The sequence below is a fragment of the Furipterus horrens genome, unplaced genomic scaffold (genome assembly GCF_987537825.1).
Source record: "Furipterus horrens unplaced genomic scaffold, mFurHor1.1.pri manual_scaffold_10, whole genome shotgun sequence".
Classification (NCBI taxonomy): domain Eukaryota; kingdom Metazoa; phylum Chordata; class Mammalia; order Chiroptera; family Furipteridae; genus Furipterus; species Furipterus horrens.
This window is the reverse complement of record NW_028327180.1, coordinates 40,760,503-40,783,928: the sequence shown is the minus strand read 5'-3', so window position 1 is coordinate 40,783,928 and position 23,426 is coordinate 40,760,503. Positions and strand designations below refer to the sequence as shown.

Genomic DNA, 23,426 nt, shown 5'->3' with positions numbered 1-23,426 from the left:
TTGTCTCCCTCAAGGCCACACCAGCCAGCCTCACAAAAGCCATGGCTTTTTGGAGGAGGGTGATACCTAATAAGTGTAATGATTTTAATCTTTACCATTTCATCCTTTGTACAAAGAACAGAAGCTTCCCATGCCTGCATTCCCATCCTGGGTTAGATGTTACCCCTGATTTTGTACTTGGCAACAGGGACTTAACTCATCTCCCAGAAGGAGTTGCTTCCCTGGAAGACCCAGTGGCTTCTGAGGGGAGAGGACTGCCCCTCCCTGTCCCCACCAGCTGGCAAGGCCATGCCACCTGAAGCCGTGGTGAGCAGCCCCTTCAAGTCTTCTGCACACTGGCCTGCTTTCCAACCCACGGCCCCCGCCGCCTCAGAGGACTTCTCCAGCTCTGTGTGCCTGCTTTATTCATTTCACTGCCCTGACGCCAGAGAAGGCAGTTGAAGGGCTATCGTTGCTCTGCTTTCTCTTCAGCCTCTTTATGTCCGTGTCAGTTGGGGATATTTTCGTCCTGGTGTCCCACATTGCTGCTGACCCCAGCGTCCTCCAGGTGTCATTCTCACAGAGATAGACACTACTGTGGGGAGAGGTGGAGTAGGAAGTGGGGTTTCCACAGCCTACTTCTGTTCTCACTCCTCCCCAAGAAGCATAAATCCTGAAACCCGCTCTTAGAACCCTCCTCATGTGTGTGTCCATAGTGGTTCCTGAATTTAAAACTGCAGACTCCTGGGGTCCAAGAGCTGGAGTCCCGGGCATTGCTCTCTGCTGACCCCGAGTAGCCTCTCCCTTGGTTGGGGTGAGGGGTTGCCCCCAGATTGCTCTAACACAGAAGAGGTCCTGAGCACCAGGCTGCCATCCAAGGGAAGTGTTGGTAGAGCTGGCATTGGCCTTGCGTGGGGTGGAGGGTGCAGTGTGAAGGGGAGCTGCTGCTCCCTAAACCTTTTCCTGCCAGACAGCAAGCTCAACCCTTCTCCAGCAGGGTGTAGCAGCAGGTTGCTCCTCACACAGACAGCTGTGGAGGATTTCTAGAAGAGTCAGCATATCCAAAGGCGTGCAGAAGTGACTCGGCCTACATTCTGTCTTCCTGCTTCCTTGTACTAGTTTCTTTTGAGAAGAGTCGCCAGCATCAGTTTCCTCATTGCTTCTCAGCTGTTTCAGACCCCACACGAGGGTCCAGCCGTTTTTGTAAGGTTCTCTTCTGGGAGGAGTTTTCCTGTGTTGTCCTTCCCAGGCCTTGGCCTCCTGACTTTTCCAGGACTAAGAAGCCCACCGCATGCCCACAGGATGGGTTTTCAAGAGACTTCGGGCATGGATTTGAGGGTTTCCTAGAGTCAAGGGACTAGGAGTGTCTGAATCTTGTCTGGCCAGGCACCTTTTCTTCTCCAGGTTACCTAAGGGGCTGTTGTAGAGGATGTGGGCTCCATTTGTGCAATAAATACTTGTTGAGAACTTTTTGTGCACTGTTTCCTGGGTGTTACATGTATGAGCTGTGAGCATAACAAACATCATAGGGCCTCATCGTAGCTGTAGACAGACAGCATACAGACACATTAGATCATTTCCAACTGATACACAAAACGGGGTAGAGGCTGGAGGGTTGGGTGGAGAGGAGCTGCCTTCACTTTCTGGGCACTGAAGTAGTCATGAGCACAGGTGCACCCTGGCGGTGGTCGAGAAAGGCTTCCGGAAGGTCTCAGTGAGTGGACCTGCAGGAAAAGCATTCCAGGCCTTGGGAGTAGCACATAGCAAAGGAACATTGAGGTGGGAGCAGTGCTGACATGCTCAGAAAACAGGAAGGAGACAGAGGCTGGAGTATGGTGGCAAGGAGGGGTGGTACGGGACAGACCAACAGTCCTGGTCAGCAGCCCTGGACCCTGGGAGATGGAGCTGACACACCAGAGGCCCCAGCTCCTGGTCTGGGAAGCGACTCCTAGCACCACTCAAATTCAAAAGAAGACCCAGATGCCTGAGGTTTTGGGGTGTCATTGGCAGAGATAAGAAACTTAGGTGTCATTAAAAGAACCCCAAAATATTGGAAGCAAAAACTGGCAGAACTGAAGGGAGAACTAGACAATTAAGTCGTAACAGTTGGAGACCTCCATACTGCACTTTCAGTTATCAGTAGAACATCCAGACGGATGAATAAGGACATCGAGGACTCGAACAGCACAGAACCCAACAGAGTACATGTTCCCCTCATGGGCACAAGGAACGTTCTCCAGGGTAGACCAACTTGTTAGTCCACAAAACCAGTCTCAGTAAATCTAAAAGGATTGAAACCATACAGTTTTCTCCAACCACAGTGGAATGAAATTAGAAATTCATAGCAGAAGGAGCCCTGGAAGATTCACAACATGGAAACTAACCTGGGTAGCCAGCAGGCAAAGCAAAGTTAAGTGTGGAGGCCTCTTAAGGTTGAGGTGCTAGAGGAATATCCTCCACAACAACCGAAAAAACACAAGTTAACTTGGGCCTGACAATTTTCAGGACCACTGACCAGGGTGCGAGCCATTCCACTGTGCATAACTCAGGAATGCAGGCCTTCACTGCTTCTCCCAGTCTTTCACTGAGCAAATCCCAGGCCAGCCCCTTCCTGGAACTCAGAGTCTAGCAGAGCACCCTGACAGGTCACATGATCAGAATAAGAGGGAGCAGTGAGGCTGGAGGACCAAGGGGTTCTCATATGGGAAGTTAAGAAAGAGGGACCTGAGGGGGAAGAGGGGCATCAATAGATGAGGGGGCAGTGTCTGCAGAGGCCAGAGAGGGTGACATTTCCAGGTCCCAAAAGTCAGTCCAGGAAGCAGCAGATCCCACAGGATGTGCAGAGCCATGGGATTTGAGGATAGAGGTGGAAATGGGCTGGGGGTGGGCTGGGCCTGCTGCGAAGGAACCTCAATGTCACTTGTGGAAGGGGATGATCTGAGAGGAAAACCCTGGTGTGCTGATAACTCATCTCTTCATTATCATATGTCACCCCAGGCCTTGCCCTCTGCGGAATCTTAGCTCTGGGGGAGTACACCTCTCAGCAACCCCATGCTAAGTCCTGGGCTCAGGACCCTCCTCTTAACCCCCATCCAAGGGTCCCCAAACCAGGCCCCTCACCTCCTTGCTGCCCCCAGGATGTTACTCCACATCCCGACTCTGCTGTTCACTCCCATCTCTGAGCTCTCAAGCCCTGCCCAAGCGCGTAACATCCAGCAGAAGTGAACTTGCTGGGAGAGCACAGCCACCACCAGGTATGAGCTATGAACAGTTACAACGAGGTCAGGTGCTGGGCTGAGCAGGCATCAGCTGCTTATCCTGTTGACCCCTTGCCACTTCCTGTGGTGGGGGACGGGGTGCCCGCACCCTGTATTCCAAGTGAGATCACTTGCCCAAGGTTTCCCATTTAGGCATTGGAGGAGCTGGGAGAAAGTGACTAGATCTACAAGCCTTTGAGAGGGATTGAGCAGCCTCACACTCCACTTTCATGCTCCATTTGGGCCCAGTGGCATATTCAAAGCTGCCCCAAGGACTGTTGAGCCCATATTGTTATAAGGGTTTGTGTTTCCCAAGCACTTGGATAGATGGTCTCCCCTGAGACACACCTGGGGACAGTGTCATCCTCTTTCCTTCACGGACACTTCCAGGGAGCTCTTAGAACACAGACTTGGATCAAGAAGCCCAGGCTGGTTTTTCGGACCCAAATCCAAGTCATTGGCTCATACAGGAGGGAGGGTTCAGGTTGGGATCTTTTTCTTACTGTCCCAGCTTTCAATGTCCTTCAGGACGGGATGGTCCATACACAAATGTGGCTCACAGGTGGGAAATACTTCCGGGCCCTTTATGAGAAAAGTGTGTTGCCCAGGCTTTAGGAGGTTCTCACTAGTAGAGTCTGAGGTTCCACCTTTGAGAGGAAACAAGAAGATGTCAGGTCCCCAGCAAGAGTCCAGCTGCCCAGGCTTTAGGGGGGCTCCTCTAGCCCCCTCCTCTGCAGTTTGGTTTAGTGCAGTTACTGCCTCCAAACATGCTGTGCACGTGCAAAGCACTTGCACAGGCACTGCTTCATTTTATCCCTCGAAGCTTCTCCAGGCAGGCTGTCGTCATTTGACTCAACTTGAGCCTTAGGGACTTTTCTGAAACTGAGAAAACTGGCTCTCTGCTGGCTCTTGAGCACCCCAGGAGTGATGTTCACCCCTTCACATTTGCTTTAGGTTGCTTAGTTCTCAAGAAGCACAAGTCCCTGAGAAGGGACGTATATGGAAGGGATCATGGGTTATCCTGGATTGGGAGGGGACTCATTTCAGGCCTCCTAATTTGCTAGTTGTTCACATTCTAAAGCCAAAAGTTGTTAAGGAGGAGGTTCTTTAACCACCTTCTCTCAGCATGTGCGTCAGGTGGGTTTTATAGTCTGCCGAATTGTTCTGCTCTGAGCGCTTTGCAGCAGGCTTTGGTCTGAGGCATCCAAGTTCTGAGTTGCTCAGGAAACAGTAGCCTACCTTGAAACAGGGTTCCTTCCATGTAATGTGCCAGAGTGAGGAATGGAACCTGCCACGATCTGGTGTTAGGCAACCATTTAAAAATTAAACAGTCCAGCTGCCCTTCAGAGTTGAGAACAGGTCACTTTCCAGCTTGTGGCAAAATGAGTTGTGGCCAGATAAAGTTCTACTGTGTTTGAATTTGGGGGTGACACGCTAGGCAACTGTAACCTGTGGAGAAACAAAGAAAGCAGTCCTTGTGCTATAAGTGTGCTCTCAGTCATTAAGAGGATTCTTTGGCACGCGGCCTGGGCAGCCAGATGAGAAGGTTCACGGGGGAGCTCTGCACATGACATTGAAAGTTCATCTGTGACTTGGGTGGCTGAACCTGGGGAGCTGGCCCTCAGGATCCATCTGTTACAGAGTTCATGAGCTGTTAGGTGAGAGGGCAGCCTGGCCCTCTCTTCCATACTGACATGTACTCTCGTTTCAGAGGTCAGCTGGCGGCTCCAGCCCTGAAGGTGGAGAAGGTGAGAAAACCTCTAAAATGTTTCACCATCCTTGATGGTAAAAGTGGACGCAGCCTGATTTTCTTCTCCTCCTTCCGTCATTATTTTCTGTAGATTCTGACCGAGAGGATGGAAATTACTGCCCTCCCGTCAAGCGAGAAAGGACATCCTCTTTAACCCAGTTCCCACCTTCACAGTCAGGTAACAGCTACAGATCTTTATAGAGTGGTGAAAGCATCCATATTTATAAGCCCACTGTTCCCCTCCAATGCCTCCTACTCACCATCTGTCTCCTGCCCAGATCCAGTTAGAATCAATCTGGGACTTGGTCTCTGTCACGATAATGTTAGAGCTTGCCTGAGGTGTGACACCAGATACTCCAGTTGGGATCAGTGACACTTACGGAGAGGTGTGACCTACTGGACTGATAAAGAAAGATGCACCAAGAAAAATCGTCCCTCTGAAATGGGGAAGGGACTGTCCGAGCCCACTTGGGGCCTCTGACCATTAATCACAAGTCCACCTTCCAAAGGCTACTGGGAAGTGGGGGGTTCTCCTGATTCTACTGCCATGTGTCTAGAGCCTGGTGGTCCAGTTGAGAAGCCCAGACACACACACACACACACACAGAGTTCACACTAAGCTGAGTGGTCACAGCAGACACTTTGGTGGTGGAATGCCTTGAGCTACTGGAGGAGAGGGCTTGGTGAACCTTGAAGGGTGGGCCAAGTGTCTTGACGGGGCACATCTGAGCACGTTCACAGAGGCTAGCAGACCAGCCAGGGCTTGTGCGAAGTCTGGCATAGGAAAGGAGCAAGTTCCAGAGTAGAGAGAAATGCTGGGGCTACTCAGTGGGGGCTCCTTGAGCTTGGGATGCCCCTGCAGATTGGCAGGTCAGTGCTACCGCAGGGCTTCCCCCAGCCCTCCCCACCGTGTCCAGACTTGGTTCACTCTGGCATTGTCCAGTGCTACCTGTAGCCATGGCTTAGAGATACATGTGTATTGGAAGAGGATCTCCAGTTACTCAAGTTGTATTTCATTCTTGGGAAGTTCATATAAAATATTTACAACTGTGAACCTTAAGGATATCACTTTAAGGGGAAAAAAGACACTCTTCGAAGGTTTTTTGTGCTTACAAAAGTAATGCAAACTTTACAGGAATAGTCAGTGCAGAAAGTGAGCATCCTCTCAAGGTTGTCTTTATAACGCACCTATTTCCCTCAATGCTTTTTTTGGATATTACCACGTTCTTCTTCACAACTTCGTAAGACCCTCCTGAATGGGTGTACTGTCAATTGCCAATCAGGCAGTAAGGAACTGTCCAGACAGTTTGCAGTCTAGGCTACTGTGGACATCCTTTTTGAAGGGTCTCTGCCCGCTTGTTGTGTAGGTGTTTCTATGAAATGAGAAAGCTTCCACTTCCTGGCTATGATTGTGTTCCTTTTGTTTACTGTTTACTGTCTACTGCGGGACCATACTTTCTCATCAGGAAGGTGCAGCAGAGAAGAGACAAGATGATTTGTGCTGTGGCCTTAGGCTAAAGGGGCAAAGGACCACCAAACGTTTTTCCCCTCTAGTGGTCTAGAAGATAATGGGCTCCCAGGCCTCGGGGGAAATGGAAAGATGAGTGGTGCCAGTAATATCTAAACAGGTGGTTTTGGGGGGATGGGGTGCCGCCAACTTCTGAGCATTCACTGGTGATAAGGAACAGGGACTAAGGCTTAGCCCCAGCTAAGACTCAGAACATCTGGCGTGCTCCACTTCCCTCCTGGCTGCCCCCGCACGTGCCAAGGGTGCCAGGAAAAGCCAGGGGACCGAGGACAAGGGAGGTGGCCAGAATAGACCAGAGTCAACTGCTAGACATCGACAGAGGCCATTAGGGTGGAAACTCCCCCTTCTTGCTGTAGAGAGAGTCTAGAGCGGGCAAAGGCCTTATTCATAATGCTGATCCCCACCTCCCACACTACAATGGGGCTTGGAGGTCAGAACAACCCCTCAGGTCCAAGAAGTGACCTGGGGCATTTCTGCCCCACCTACTCACTCTGTTTTTCCTCTTGTTCCCTTCCCTGCCTGCACCTCCTTGCTGACAGTATCAAAAAACAATGTTTTTATGCCATCAACCTTCTGCGAGCCATCTGCAGGCAATTCTGACTCAGAACCAGGTGAGCCCTCATGTCCCTTTGCTTTTCACAGCCAGTCACTGGGGGTTTTCCTGGGATAAAAAGCAGTTGATATTGTAAAATAACATCTTAACAAGAGTGAGCAAATTGAAATCAGGGTTCTTTTTCAGTGCCTAAATGTTTTCTCAGCTCTTCAGCTCGTGAGAGACTTCATAAGCCCTTATTTCTGTTTGTGTAAGTGAGGCTTGGTTACAAGGATTTTTTATGTCCTTTTTGGAAAAAGAATAAAGATGTGTATTACTAGTTTTTCAAAATTTTGCAAGAGTAACACGTTTATATCATTTTACAAAGGCAAATTAGAAATACATAGACTTAAAGAATTAGCCTGCCTCTTTCCCACTCACTACCATCCCAAAGGTAACTAACATGAAATGTAATTTCCCAGATCCCTTTCTGTGCATTAAATTCTCACATTAATTAATATGGCTCAAATGTTCAGATAAATACATATACTTATTCACAGCTTTAGAACTTGAAGGAAAATATCTTGCTTCCCTCTGAAGCACATTGAGTCTGCCTTTTTTGGTCTTTCGCAGGAGAACCAACTCCAATAATTCCTGAAAGTTTCTCCTCATAAAAGATTTAATGAGCAAGTTTAGCCACCTGAATCTGTAACCCAACCTGCCTTATATAAATTCATTCCCGACTTCAAAAGCATTGCTAGATAACTCATACTTTGGCACGAGAGCAGTGTTGAGGAAGAGGCAAGTTTTTATAACTGAGGATTGATTTGATGGCAGCATTTCAAACAGTTGAATTTTTTCTGACTCTAAAAGCAAACTGGAGTTGATCCTCTTCCCAGTCCTAAAGAGGAGCTTGGTTTTTAAGTCTTCACTTGTACCTGGGGCACGGGCTGAGCAAGTCCTGTGGTGATAGCCTTTGTGAGCCTGTTTTGGTTTAGGGATCAGTCGCTGAAGACACACGTCTTGATCCCTTTATGCCATGGAGTTCTGTATGAATCTCACAGTCACCTCTGAGCTCTGTGAGTGACAGCCTCGCCCCGCTTTCTCTGCCCCCAAAACTTTTACCCAGCAGCACTGAGAGCAGGGCAGACCTGAGAAAGGGAGCCGCCTAGTCTGCCTCCAGAGGCTCTGACATAGCCCTGGTCTCTGGTACCCGAAGCAGTGTGCCCAGCTCTGTGAAGTGAACCTCATATCTTTGCCAGTCTGCCTGCCTGCCTTTTACTTTTTAGCTTTAATTTGGAAAAAACCTAAAACTTACGGAAAATTTTTATGAAATGCTTCCCTGTCCCTTTACCTAGAGGTTCCATGCATTCTACAGAGCAAAGGCATCAGATTCCAGCCCCATATCCAATGTCTCCCTTTCCATCTGGAATTGTTCTCATTCTTTCCTTGACTTTTGTGACCTTGAAGATTACAGTCCAGTTATTTTGGAGAAGTCCTTCAATTGGGATATGTTGGGTGTTTCCTGGTGCTCCCACTCAAGTTGTATATTTGGAGCCGGAATACTGCAGAAGTGCAGCCATGCTCTTCCAAGTACACCCTGTCCTGGTGCTGCTGGGGCTGACTTTGATCACTTCGTTTTCGTGGCATCTGCCCTGCTTCTCACTGTAACATTATTTCTTCCCCCTTTGTGATTGCTGTTTTCTGGAGAGATACTTTGAGACATGAGGAAATCTCCTTCTCTCACTTTGCCCTCCTTCCCGTGTTAGCATCCAGTGATGTTTTCTTGCTTGAATTAATTATTACTCTGATGGTGGCCAAATGGAGATTTTTTTGCCCTGACATTTATTAATTGGCATTGAACTGTAAGGAACAGCTTTCTTTTCCCCACTTTACTTAGTCATTTGTATCAGTATGGATTTACAGATTCCAGTTTTAGTCAGTGGGTTATAATCTGTTGTTATTAGTGTTTATTTTAATATTCAGATTTTATTTCGATCATCATTTTAACCATTCCAGATTTAGCCAATGGGCCCCATCAAGCCAGATTCCTGGGTCCTTTGAAGCACGCACTTTACTTTCTGTCATAACAAGAGGGTCCAGGCTCATCATCTTTCCCCTTTTCTCAAAGGGGTCTTGGTTCTTCTAGTGGAGCATGGTCTCAAGGAACCAAGATCTGGATGTTCCATGTGCTCGCCACCATTGGGCTGACACTGCTCCCAGGACCTCTCAGTGCCCAGAGCTGGGAACACACACACTCACAGCTAGGAAAACATACACACATGCTTAGTTGCATACATATGCTTACATTTACCCATATTTCTGTCTGTCTGTCTGCATGTGAGTAACCCCAGGTTCGTGTGGATACTTCTAATTCAGCACCAATAGGGTTCCTCTTAGCCTCGTCTCTTTGTATTTCTGCCTCTCTTTTCTAACTGTAAGAAACCTGCCTCCCTCTGTCCTTGGTACATTTACTCACTGCTCCATCCCTTGCATGTGGCCACGCGCTCTTCTCACTGGCACCAGCGCCGCCCTTACACAGGCCCCAGCCCCCATCAGGTTGCCTTCTCTTGGATTCTTTTCAGCCTCTGGTGTACAACAGGTTAAAGTCTGATATATTTTAGTGTTGAATCTGAAGTTCCCTGGGTGGTGAGCATTGCTCCCTCAGAATTTACTCAGAATCTTCCTGAGGCAGAGCAGGAAGCACCCTCAGAGGAGCCTGTGTGCTTCAGACATGATTTGGAAGAGGGAAAAGGCTGCCCCAGAAGGAGACCCCTCTTCCCAAGCAAGCTCACAGAAGGGCATGCGTGTGCCTTCAAGAAGACACCAGTGCAGCCACCTGTGCACCCCCATGACCCTGGCGTGTGTGGTGGGGCTCTGGCTTCCAGACAGTGCCGCTTCATTATACCCCGGCCACGTTGCAGGAAAAGCGGGTCTCTGAGGCCTGTGATGGGGTCCTCAGGGTTTGACTGACCTGCAAGCACACCTCCCTGCTGCTTTGGGTCCCTTCTGTCCCAAGTGCCAGTTGCCAAAAGAATTATGGTACACCTTTGTCTGCCTGTCCGTTGGTTCCCTGCAGCATTCCGCATAGATTTCCTGTGCATCTTCAGGGTGGGCCTGGCACCAAGCCCAAAGTTAGTGGGCATTCAGTGGCAGTGATTTCTGGGCCCACTGCCCACACTGACCAACCTACGTTGGCCCCAAGGGTCAGTGGCTGTTAGCTTTGGCTCTGCACAGAGCACAGTGGCAGACACCAACCTGTAACCATAATGAGAGCATTGCAGAGGCAGCTCTAAGGGCTTTTAAAAAGTACCTAAATTGTGAATTGTATCTCAGTTTTAATTTTTATATTGCCAATCATCTTCTGAATAACTCTGAGCTTTGGGACTATAACTCAGTATTTTCCTTCTAAAAAGGAACATCTGGCAGTTTTCCCCTGTATCCTGTTTTGTCTGATTCTCCTGAGTGTGGTTTTTATGACCTAGACTCTTATGGGAGAGACATCAGCCCACAAACAGAGGCCCTTACAATCCCAGCAGGCTCCACTAGTTTTTGTTTTGTTTTGTTTGTTGGTTTTTGGTTTTGTTAATTTCTCAAAATGTTTAAAATTATTCACTTATTTATTTTTAGAGAGAGAGAGGGAAAAAAACATTTATTGTTCCACTTTTTGATACATTCATTGGTTGATTCTTGACCAGGGATCGAACCTGCAACCTTGATGTGTTAGGAGACAATGCTCTAACCAACTGAGCTAACCAGCTAGGGCCTCCATCCTTTCTACTAACTAGCAGTGAGAGTTTCCATAATCCCGTTTTTGCCCAAGGAGAGCAGTTTGGCTCACCAACATGTAGACAACAGGAAGAGGGCCCTTCTGTTTCATCTGGAATTCTGGCTTGATTTTGTTTCCTACCTGAAACTCATCTGACAAAGCATTTGCATTATCATTTTAGTGTATAATTGATTGGTTTTCAGTATATCTACAGAGTTGTACAACTATCACCCTAATTAATTTTAAAACATTTTAATCAACCCCAAAAGAAACCCCATATTCTTTAGCAGTCACTCCCCATTTCATCTTTCCCAGCACCTGGCAACGACAAATCCACTTTCTGTCTCTGAATTTGTCTGTTCTGTACATTTCATATAAATGAAATTACATACTGTATGATATTTAGAGGTATTCTTTTCATTTATTTTAAGTCTTTTCTTTCTTCCAACAACATTTTATATTTTATAGTTTTTATTTGTTAAACTTATTCTCAAGCATGTTACTCTCTTTTGTGCTATTGTAAATGGAATTGTTTTTCTTGACTTCATTTTTGGGTTGTTCATTGCCAGCATATAGAAATGCACAACTGATTATTGTATAATGATCTTGTTCCCTGCAACCTGACAAGGGTTTTTTCCGATGGGTTGGACCCTCGCACAAAAGCAAGGTTCCCCCTGGTGACCTAAAATGCTGCTATCCCTCTGCTTCCCCAGGCACAGGCCTGTCCTGTTGGAGTCACAAGCCCTTTTATGCTGATCCTTTCCACCAAGGAGTGCCTTAAACTGTCCCCTCCATACCCGCCCCCTTCTGAGATGTCCCAAGTCACCAAGGTGCATGGATTAAGGGATCTGTGGACACGTAGCTGAGCAGAAACCAGGTTTTGAATGTCCCAGGAACCCCCATATCTGTCAACCCAAAATCTAGTCCTGGGGGAGGACCCGCCTCCTCGCATGTGGCCAGGACAAGCAGCCCTGCTTCCTTCTCCTGGGCCTTCCAACGCTCTCATTAAGCAATGAGGCAAAGCTCTCCCAGCACACCTGGAAAGAGAGTAAGCCTGCTGTCTGCCATTCTTGATCTCTTGCCACAGAAAACATGTCTCGTTTTCCAGACATCTGCTGGTAGTACGGAGACCTCTCCTGATTAGAGACGCATCCCTGACAAGTCCTCTAGGAATGGGAGATGGGTCCCTGGGGACCTTTATTCAGTGGCCCTTTGACATTCTCCAGGGCCTGCAAGTGCAGCATGGCATTCAGGCTCCTCCTGGCAGGCCTCTGGGTGAGGTGGTCCATGGGATAACCAGCCTTGCACTCACCCTCCAGCAGAAGGACTCCTTGGTGGAATGGTCACTCTCACTTCTGTCTTGTGCCATTGACACCCTCTGGTCTTCCATAGTCAGTACTTTGCCCCCTGAGCTGCACTTTCTGCAGCCCCCTGCCTCCTTACCTGGGCTGCCTTACAGCCTTGGTGGTTGGACAGGATTTCTGCATTTCTGTTTCAATTTGTAATCATTTCCCTGGTTCTCCAGGCCCATGACCACTGGGACCCAGACTATAGCCCTCTCCTGCCCCTGCTCTCTCCCAGCCTCACCACCCCACCCCAGGCAGGCCTGCTTTTATCTTTTGTCTTGTGCTTGTAGAGGAAAAGAGCAGTGGGTTCCGGTTGAAGCCACCAACACTGATCCATGGCCAGGCACCCAGCGCAGGTAGGTGCCCACCTTGGCAGAGGAGAGTGGAACGGCTTTCTCATACCCTCTGGGCCTCTGTGCAGCTTCTGTTTGCACAGCTGCCTAAGGCAGCCCCACCAGTGTGCTCTGGGCTATTACCTGACACATGAGCCCTGGAAAGCTGCTTTAAAGAGCCTGTCAGACCACGGAGCTCCTCCCACCTGTGAGCCCTTTACTACCCTGACGTGGAAATAGCGAGGGAACAGGCCTGGCCTGGTGTGGGGCTCTGGGCTCTGGGCCCAGCGATAGCTCAGGTGGTTCAGGCTGTCGCTCCAGGGCATTCTAGCCCCAGCATACATGGCATTAATGCTGATTAGAAGAGTGGTCTCCATTCAGTGGCACACTGCCGGTGAGCGGGGCGTGGGCATGGCCGGAAGCGTTCTTTCATGGTCCTTGTAGAAGCTGTGTTTGGCAGAGGTGTTTTCTCAATGTGGCATTTTTTAAAAAGTAGGTGCAAAAGGTGCCTTTCTTTAACCCGAAGCAGTATCCTAAACTGGGCTGTCTCCTGTGGCTTCACATCTTTCCCCTCACATTTGTGCTTGACCCTTGAGCCCAGCACTTGGAAACAGCTGTCCCTTGGCTTCCCCAAAGCATTACTATACTCACTGAATTCACAGACATGATTGGTTATATGGGAATGCTGTTTAATCACATATAAAAATAACAATAGCCAGGCTCTGCATGTCTAGTTGTAAAGAAAATATCTTCAGTTGTTTTTTCTAAAAACATGCTTCCCTACAGAGTGTAGCCTATGAGGGACATGAAGGGGATTGCTGGATTTAATTTGTCTTATAAAGTGTTTGAGAACCTGAGATCTTGCATTTCTGCCTGTGAGGTCCAAGGGACCTGGGCAAACCGACGTCTGTTCCCAGGTCTGCCAAGCCAGAAGCCCAAGGAGCAGCAGCGGAGCGTGCTTCGCCCGGCAGTGTTACAAGCCCCACAGCCAAAGGCACTCTCACAGGCAGGTAAGAACGCATCCCTTGTACCCGGGCTCACATGGCAGCATAGAGCATTTCAAAAGTCATGCCTGGGACAGCCACACAGGTGCCATTGGTCATATCTGCCAAAAGCACATAGAAATAAAGAAATAGAGAGCACTGGGAAACAACCCTTGAAGGTCCCTGGTGATTCCAGGAAAGACGAAAGGCTGAGCCTGACTGCTGGTGCACATGCACCTGGTGCACATGCCAGCTTCAGAAAGGCTGAGCCTGGCTGCTGGTACACACGTGTCTGGTGCGTGCGCCAGCCTCATAAATGCTGCCTCCACTCCCTGACTGGCTCAGACCTGCTCACAAGTTTGCAGGCAGAGCTCAGCCCTGCAGTCCACATATTCAGTGGTTTTCAGTTAATCCTTAATTTTCTTCATCTGAATGAGCTCTTGTCTTCCTCTTAATCTTTCCCTATCATTCAAGAACTCTTCATCAGAAGCAACACAACATCCCACATGAGGGAAATAGTTTGTTTCTGAAGAGTTTTTAATTACAGGGGAGATTTTTTTATGTAATGCTCCACAGTCAAAGCCATATTTTAATGCTGTGCGTGTCATGTAATCTCAGCTATTTAAAGGAGAAAATGCATAGAATAAAGATATTATTTGTAAAACTGGTTTTATAAAACTCACACTTGTTCCCCCAATATTCGTTCTTTTTCTTTTTTCTTTTTCCTCTTCATTAGTTGCTTCTGAATATACTGAAAAGTCACACAGTTCTTTGTAGAAAAATCAATAAGATATTCTTACTTCTGTGAGGTCTTAGTTTTAGTTTTGATTTTATTTTAATCTAAGAATTTGTTACTTTTTGTGGTGTACCAGGTCCTTTCTTTAAAAAAAAAAAATTTATATACTGTTAGTCCACATGATAGCAGAAGGAAGCACTAGAGGTGATCCAGCACGAGCTCTGCAACCCTCCCTCTCTCCTTTTGTCTCCACAGTCCCAGCCAGCAGCACCAACGGGCTCAGCGTCCCAGCAGACTGCACGGGAACAGCGCCGTCGCCCTCGCCCGGCATCCCCACACGGAGAAGCCCTCCTGACGAGGCACCAGCCCCCGAGGTCTGCCTGCACCCTGTCAAGGAGCGCACCTCACGGGAGACTTCCTGGGCTTTGCTGAGCACAGGGACTATTACCTGCTCTGAGCAGCGCTTGTGTTCTATGATTAGGCTTTCTGGATTCGCTCAGTAGTGTCAGTGCAGAACCACAGCTGACAACGCCAGGAGTGGGGGCCGGGCGGGGGGGCAGGTCTCCATGGTTCTGAGAGTACGGTGCCAGGTGCGAAGCTCTGCCATAGAGTCCTGCATTACCCAGGGCTAGCATGTCATTTCCACAGGTCCTGGGGTAGCGTTCAGGAAGATGGCTGTCATTAAGGAGGGCCTTGCACCATTTTACGCGAGCAAATGTCTTCCCTCCTTATTTCCATACCCCAGCGATTCTGGGGATTCATACAAGTGTGCCCTTTCCAATTGAAGTAAGCTCAGAAATCATTTGTTTTTTAAAAAAAACTCCTTCAGGTTTCTGGAATTATATAGGCCAGAAGCACCTGTTTTCCAGTAGTGCTGCAGAGCATCTGGGAAACGGGCATTTCATGAAGCACCTGCTCTTGGGGATGGCAGAGACAGACTTGGAATCCAGTTTGCAGTACTGCCCCATGCCTCACACACAAGCCGGACTGCGTCTCTGTGTCTTTGCACTCCGGCAACTTAAGCAGATAAGTTGCTGCTGAAGGTTCTCTTTCTTCTGCCTCCCCCGCCCCCATCTCCCTGTAGATGGTCAGGCTCAAATGGTGAAAAATGATAGTCCACAGTTCCATTTTGAAACATCCTTGAGCCCCCACCTTCAAACCAGTTAGCAGAACTGGAACTAGAAATTATTTCCATAACATACACTTCTTGGAGCTGGGTCTTGGGGCAGTCAGTCAGCTGTGCAGTTCTGTGCTGGAGGGAGACCCAGAAGTGACCCAGCCATCCTGTCCTCCCTGTATTCCAGCTGCTGAGAGCTCCCCCTGTCCAGCCCTGTGGTCTGCCTACCTCCCTCTTCCTTTTGGTTCCAACCCCAGCTCAGACATCCCTCAGCCCAGGGACCTTCCCCAAGGGACCTGCACTGCTGCAGTAAGGTGGCTTAGCTTGCTCATCAAGGCTAATACGTTCCTTCTTTTCAGTTGTCATTGTTCTGTTTAACTAGGAGAAAGAGCCCCAGAAAAATGAGTCTAGCAATACTTCTGAGGAGGACAACTATGAGAAAAAAGAACAAGTTGCACAGCAAGCATTTGTGTTTGGGCAGAACTTGAGGGACAGAGTTAAGGTATGTGCTTGGAGGGCTGGGTGAGCTGTTGAACCCAGGAATTCATCCTTATGCTCCCCCACGTTCAACAATGGGACTCTGCTTAAGGATGGGGCAGGCACAGAGACCGTTGTGTGATGGTCCTGTGACTCACAGCACAGCCAGTAGCTTCTTGTTGTGCGTACTTCCCTTACTCTACTGCTCAGGCACCCAGGCCGCCTGCCACTCCCTCCATCCTGAGTGGGACTCAGCAGTGGCTTCTGGCAGCAGGGGCAGAGACGCAGCCAGTGAGGGATTTTTGTTTCCTTCAGGGTTTTCTGTCTCAGCACTAGCAGCATTCACACCAGATTGTGCTTATTTGTGGGAGGCCTGGCCTACACACCACTGTGGGTTGTTGAGCAGCATCCCTGGCCCCTACCCTTTAGGTACCAGGAATATATCCTCCCAGTTGTGACAACCACACATGTCCCATGTCCCCAAATAGTGCTGAATATTCCATATGGGACCAAATCACTCCTGACTGAGAACTCTCACCTTGTTTTTCTAAAGTAGGGCAGGTGGGAAGATGTTTTTTCTCCCATGGGAGCAACAGTGTCTCACCTCCTGGCTGCCCCTCAGGCAGGTGGGTCCAGTCTGGGGACTGAGTCGAGGTGGGAGCATCTGGCAGTGGCGAGGGTCTCAGCTCTGCACCCATGTGCTAGTGCTTCAGAAAGACTAGTGCAGGCAGTGCTACCTTTCTCAGTCACGGGGACGGAATGTGCCATTTCCAGCAGCTCATCTGGCAAAAAGCTGCTTTAGAGGACTGAGAGGCAGTATCAGTGGCCATGTGTGGGGACATCTGTGGTTGGTACTTCTGGCATCGAGTGAGTGGGGTCAGGGATGCTGCTGAACACCCCACAGTGCCCAGGACGATCCAGCCCCAATGTCGTTGATGCTGAGGGTAAGAGACTCTGAAATAAGGAAATGAGTCGCTGCATAGAAAACAGCAGTCATGCCATCTTCATTCTCCTGTGACATCACTATCCAAGAGAAGCACAGGTGCCCTGAGACACAGAAATAGGTGTTGCTATCACATGACTGTAGCCAAAATAATGAGTCCCTTGGGGGACTGCTCCCTCCAAGGAGGAGGACAGAAGTAGAGAGAGGGCCTTGAAATCCACTGGCACTCAGAGCAGGGCCTGGCCAGACAGCAGGTTGAGTCTTCTCCTAAAGTGCAGGGAAACGCTACCTGGACATTGGGGCTGGGCCATGTCTCCTAGGGGTCCAGGGCTCACATGATCTTTGAGGTCTTGGTCACATCCCACCTTCTCTGTGAAGGGTGACTCCAGGCCGTGATCTCCGAGCTCCTCTGAGCCTGCGCTTCCTTGCTCACAGGACCAGGTCCATTTCCACCCCTCCGGGTTCCCAGGAGCAGTGCATTAGGTCACATATGTGATGGAGCAGACATGGCAGTTGGCATCAGAGAAGCCCTCAAGAAACAATGCTTTTTTATGTTCATAATAAACCCCTTAAAACACCAGATCTCTAAGCCTTTTGTGATCTCAGTACAGAAGTATTGATGAAAGTGTTGACAAGATGCCAACCTGAGTGCTTTTTTTTTTAACAAGGTAGAAAAAGCTCCCTAACACTTTATGAATTGTTTTTATACCTTAACCATTAAAAACAAGGAGTAGTGGAATTGATTACAGCACCAGCACCCAGCGTGCACACAAACCCCCACATGCACATTTGATAGGATCTGTGTGTTGAGCTGTGTCGCAGGGCTGAGAGGTTGTGCGGCCAGGCCAGGCTGTTGAGGTCCAGAATGTGTCATTCTTTTGAGTACAAGTGTGTCTGTTTCCCAGCTAATAAATGAGAACACTGAACCTGCTGACGTGGAGAATGCCGGACACCCCAGTTCAGAAACGCCAGCCGCAACCAACTATTTCCTTCAGTATATCAGCTCCAGGTATGTGTCTTGGGCCCTGTGTCCAGCGTCGTGTGGAGGGAGCCTCAGCCTCGGAGGGGCCCAGGTCATCCATCCGCCCTGACTCAGACCCAGGGAGGAGGCAGCACCCAGACCAGGAGCCAGCCTGGTCCTTCCTCAGGGTGCAGGATGGAGGGTGGGGAGGGGGCACAATCCTCCAGAATCCCTGTTGTCCTCTAGCCCCTTCCTTTTTTCCCACTTGGCACAGCTCTGGATGGGCCAAAACAGTAGACTTTGCCAGACGCCTGAGGCAGACCTGAGTTCTGTGGGGGTGTCCGGCCCAGCCCTCACAGTGACCTCTTACTTGAACCTCATGCCCAGAGCAGAGCCCATGGGCTGGTGGCGGCTCAGCTGCCTTTCGTTGTCCACCGGGTTCCACCCCCAAATTCACAACCCATCTCCTCTTCAGTTTAGAGAACTCGAACAGTAGTGCCGATGCCACCAGCAACAAGTTTGTATTTGGCCAGAACATGAGCGAGCGCGTCTTGGTGAGTGGCCCTTGTGGGGACTGTTTGTCCTGGGACACAGAAGGCTTTTAGGGCCCCCCGGTTTGGATCAAAGGGACATGGATGTGGCTACCATATTGCCTCTTGGAAGATTAGGATGATTTCAGTTGTAGCTAAGAGAAAGAAGACCCAGCTCAAACTTAGCTTAAAGCTGGGGGTGCGGGGGAGTTATCTACTCTCCAGGAGCCCGTGTTCCACCTCCTCTCTCCCCTCATCCTAAGACAGGTTTTCCTGGGTCACAGGCCACATGCTGTTTCCCGGCCAAGGCTAGCTGCAGTGACAGCCATCAGACCACAGTCTTTTAGCCGCAGGCCGCTGGGGCCCTGAGCCACTTCTGGAGCCAAGGCTGGTCAGCCCCACCTGACCATGAGGTCACAGCACAGAGTGGGAGATGGGTGCAGTGGCCTTGGAGGGACCCTGTGTCCCATGGTGTCCTGATGTGCACCACAGCCAGGGCTGGGTGCTGGTGCAGTTTACACGTTTCCTCACTCCATCCCTTCTCCCGCTCAGATACGCGCAGCCCCATTGTGCCCATTGTCAGTGTGGCCAAGGTGCTGTTTTGGGCCCAACCAGTTCTTTCTGTGTTCTTCTCAGTTTACATTTGGTTAAGGAGCCTCCTGCTGCTTTTCTCAAGCTATTCTATTAAAATGAAATAGTCAAAGAACTACCTCACACAGGTGATGGTGAACACTGCAGTCCAAAGTGATGTCAGCTGGTGGCACATGCCTCCCGGCAGCACCACAAGAGGCCCCCTTGGGGGGCTCCAAGGGCATTTCATATGTGGTGCACAACAGCAGGTCTGTGAGGACACTTTTCTATTAGGATTTAACACCAAATGATGCTTGAGAATTGTGTGGTGCTAGAGCGGGGAGCAGGCTGGGACCCACCCCATGGAAAGGCTGTGTGGGCCTGTCTGCCAGGTCTGGGAGGGTCCCCAAAGCTACAGAAGAGAAGCTATGGCAGAAAGCAGCCCTCTGCCCAGCAGGGGAGTTTCAGAAGCTGCTGCCAGGCCGAGGAGCTTCCTGTTCCTTAGCAGTAGGCGCCCCCAGGACCGCCCCCACACACCGCTCCCCATGTGCCTTCATTTTTCTGTAGAGCCCCCCCAAATTAAATGAGGTCACTTCAGATGCCAACAGGGAAAACTCAGCTGTCGAGTCTGGGTCTGAGTCCTCGTCCCAGGAGGCCACCCCCGAGAAAGGTACGTTGCAGTCCTGCTGCCTCATAGGATGGGGTACCAAGTGACGGGACCCTGTCATCCACACCACTGCCTGGGAGGGACGTAGGGACCAACTCAACACAGCAGTAATAACCTCGTGAACCAGCCCCTGGGACAGAGCCAGAAAGCCATGGGCTCCAGTTTTCAGTGAACGGAAAGGGGACATTTTCATCTGAAAAGAGCCAGTCCCTTGGCTCTGTGTGGTGACCTGGGAGTAGGGTAGTTGAGGTGGTTGTCACTTTCTTCCTTCAGGGGGAGATCCACTTCAGTGCCCTCTGGGAGGTCTGTACCCTACTGAATGAGAAATGGGAGACCAAGAGCCGGGCCAGCAGCTCCCAGCTGGCCTCCCTTCAGATCCAGAGGCCGAACTATTTGGCATGTTTTGGGGTCCACTTCAAGTCCCAGGGTAGCCTGCCTGGGGTAGCTGGCACCCTTGAGGCCAAACCAACGGTTTTGTCTCCTGTGAGGTACACACTCTCCCCCCACCAAGTAAATAGTCAATGTCGTTTAGCTAATAACATTGCAGAGTCCCTGGCCGAATCAGCAGCTGCCTATACCAAGGCAACAGCACGGAAATGTTTGTTGGAAAAAGTGGAAGTCATCACCGGGGAGGAGGCAGAGAGCAACGTATTACAGGTGAGTGGCCACAGGTGGGCCTCTTGGCCCTTAGGTGGAAGTGTAAGGCCAACAGTGGCCCACAGCTTCTCTGTGCATCTGGGGATCCATCCCCCAGAGGTTCAATGCTCATCCTCCAGGCACTGAGACCTTCCTTGGAAGTGACAGAGAAGCCTGAGTCCCCACCCTTCAGGATCTTGGTTGGACTTCTTTTGGGAGCGTAACCAGCCCTATGGGTCTATATTGCTTTGTTTCTTGCTATCCAGGATTATAGCTGTGGTTATATTGTCACACTGGCACCTCATGTTGTTTTATTAGGGGAGAAGAATCGCAGATGCAGCCCACACTTCACCCTTCTCTTTCCCTCTCCCCATCTTCCTCCCTGGCCTGAGGCAACATGTCCAGGTCTGTGCACCCGTTCATCTGCTTTTCATTTTTTCACACATACATGTGTCTATAAACCACGTGTATATAGTATAGGAGAGTATTTGATGCAGGTTTTAGTGATACTTCTTTCCTAGTCAACACTGTTTTTTAATCTGTCCGTGTTAAGAAATATTAACATAATGATCTTCAGACTTCCTATAAAGGACCACTTATGGTCTGTTGATATTCTTTTTTATTTTTTTTTAATATAACAGTTTATTGAGACATAATGCACATACTAAGAAATTTACCCTTTTGAAGCATAAAATTCGGTGGTTTTTAATATATATAAATGTGCAACTGTCGCTACTGTCTAATTTAGAATATTTTTTCTTTTGTTGTTATTGTTGTTTTTCTAATTTAGAACATTTTTGTCCCCCAGAAAGACACTGTGTGCCCATTAGCAGTCACTCCTTCTCCCCCTCCCCCAGCCCCTGACAACCAAGAATCTTCTTCCTGTCTCTGTGGACTTGTCTGTTCTGGACATTTCACATAAATGGAATCACACACTGTGTGGCCTTTTGTGTCTGGCTTCTCTCACGGACCACCGTGTTTGTAAAGTTCATCCACGCTGTAGTGTGCATCAGTGCTTTGTTCCTTTTCATAGCTGAGTAATATTCCAGTGTGTTGATGGACATTTGAATTGTTTCCACTTTTCAGCTGTGATAGATTCTGCTGCTGTAAACATTTGTGTTCAAGTTCTTGTGTGAACAACTGTTTCATTCCTCTTGAGTGGATATTCAAGAGTAGCATTGCTGGGCCATGTTGTCACTCCGTGTTTAATGTTTTGTGGAACTGTTTTCTATAGCAGCCACCAGCAGTGTGTGAGATGTCTGATTTCTCCACATCCTCTCCAGTAGCTATTATCATCTGTCTTTTTGATTGTAGCCATCCTAATGGGTATGAAGTTTCTCCTTGTGTGGGTTTTGATTTGCATTTCTTTAATTTTTTAAATATCCCTCTAAAAGTACAAAATCCACTCTAGTTTGAAGGCAGAACAGAAAACTGGCCAAGAGCCAGATGTGAACCCCAGGAGGTAGTTTGCTGACCCTGTTAGTTCATGGGATTTAGATGGAGGCTCCCAGGGATCCCTCTGGAATGGCATCCACCTAGCCAGGGCTCCTGTTCACCCAGAGTGATGCCTTGTGTTCCAGATCCAGTGTAAGCTCTTTGTCTTTGACAAGACCTCACAGTCCTGGGTGGAGAGAGGCCGGGGGCTGCTCAGACTCAACGACATGGCATCAACTGACGATGGGACATTACAGTCCCGACTAGGTGAGCTGTGGTAGGGCCCCTGCGAAGAGGGCCTGGATTGGTGCAGAGTTCCCAAATCAGCCCCTCGACCCAAGGAGCAGGGAAGCGGGTCCCCGCGGGAGAGCCCCCAGTGCCCATACTCTGAGACCTGACCCAGAGGATCCAACTGCCAGCCCTGCCCCTTCCTGAGTGTGAGAGTGGATAAAAGTACTTAGCAGTTTTTAAACTTATTTTCTGATAATGACAGTGCCAGTTGTTTTATGGTGGAATGGAAAAAGAAATTAAACATCAACTGCAATCTCTTTTTAAAGAGAAATCTCTACTACTAATGTTGTAGCGGTCCACTCCTTTTCTGTGGTTTTTTTAAGGAAATGGGGCAACTTTGTATCCTCCTCTTTTCACTGCTGCTTGGTGAGCCTGTTCCTGTTGTCCGTTAAATCTTTTTGAAAACATGACTGTTCCAGAAAACTTTTACATTAACCCTTTGAGTGCCACATGTAATTCGAAATTTGGATCAACATGAGAAAAAAACCCTGGCTGGTGTGACTCAGTGGATTGAGTGTCGGCCTGTGAACCAAGTGTCGCTGGTTCGATTCCCAGTCAGGGCACATAACTAGGTTGCACGTCAGGTCCCCAGTTGGGGGCGTGAGTGAGAGGCAACCACACAGTGATGTTTAAAAAAAAATTTTTTTTTAATAAAATAAATAAAAATAAAATTTAAAAAATGAGAAAAAAAATTATATCAATATATAACCTGAGGTACAAAAAAAGAGAACAAAACATAAAATACGAATTACTCCATTGTTACTTACATGTATAGCCATCGAAAAAAGAGTCGCTGAGAGCGACACTGGCACTTTTGGGAAAATTTGTCAGTGTCACTCACAGCGACGTTGGCACTCAAAGCGTTAATATATTCTGTTAACAATAAGTGTATGTTGCCATTATCCTATTGATGGACACGTAGTTTGTCCCTAATTTTTCTATCGTGGATGATGCTCCTGGGCTGTCTGTACGAGTCTTATTCCCAGAAGTATGCTGGGCTGGCAGGCAGGCACAGGTCACCCGTGTCCATGGGGTCAGGGCACAGGTGGGCTGGGTAGGCTCTGACAGATGAGGCAGGATGACTGTGGCCTTGGGCCTGCCGCGGGTAGAACTGGGGAGTCACATGTACGTCCAGAGAGGGAAGATCTGTGCCCAGTTTTTCTCTGCCACATGGTTCCCTCAGTCTGTCTTTATCTCCTTCCTGTTGGAAGCTCTGAGCGCAGGTTGGCCTCAACCCTTTTTTTTTCAAGATTTTATTTATTTTATTTATTTATTTATTTTTAGAGAGAGGGGAAAGGAGGGAGAAAGAGAGGGAGAGAAACCTGATGTGAGAGAGTAACTTTGATTGGTTGCCTCTCTCACACCCCCCAACTGCGGACCAAACCTGCAACATAAGCATGTACCCTGACCAGGAATTGAACCAGCAACCTTTTGCTTTGTGGGACGATGCCCAACAAACTGAGCCACACTGGCTAGGGTGGCCTCAACCTTTTTTTAAGAAAACCACAGGGCAGGAGCTGGGACTTGGCCTGTGAGTAGGAAACAGTGAGGGGGAGTCAACTTTAATGTGACACATGTCGTGTAAAGT

General features: G+C 48.9%; 1 protein-coding gene across 11 annotated transcripts in view; it reads left to right on the top strand.

Annotated features, from left to right (window-relative positions):
• RANBP3 (RAN binding protein 3) overlaps positions 1-23,426 on the top strand; it is a 52,921-nt gene that overhangs the window by 26,737 nt on the left and 2,758 nt on the right. For 4 of the 11 annotated variants that reach the window (XR_016513544.1, XM_090289471.1, XM_090289466.1 and 1 more), the window contains 12 exons: positions 4,948-4,984; positions 5,078-5,164; positions 7,054-7,125; positions 12,452-12,517; positions 13,411-13,503; positions 14,468-14,586; positions 15,712-15,831; positions 17,655-17,758; positions 18,186-18,264; positions 19,378-19,480; positions 20,010-20,134; positions 21,694-21,814. Coding sequence is in view for 10 of the 11 variants with exons in the window: in XM_090289471.1 (XP_090145597.1) it covers positions 4,948-4,984; positions 5,078-5,164; positions 7,054-7,125; positions 12,452-12,517; positions 13,411-13,503; positions 14,468-14,586; positions 15,712-15,831; positions 17,655-17,758; positions 18,186-18,264; positions 19,378-19,480; positions 20,010-20,134; positions 21,694-21,814 (1,126 nt within the window). In the remaining variant the exon portion in view is untranslated. Of the gene's footprint in view, positions 1-4,947; positions 4,985-5,077; positions 5,165-7,053; positions 7,126-12,451; positions 12,518-13,410; positions 13,504-14,467; positions 14,587-15,711; positions 15,832-17,654; positions 17,759-18,185; positions 18,265-19,377; positions 19,481-20,009; positions 20,135-20,431; positions 20,609-21,693; positions 21,815-23,426 lie in introns of those variants that run through there. The other 7 variants (XM_090289468.1, XM_090289467.1, XM_090289473.1 and 4 more) reach the window with 4 other exon arrangements.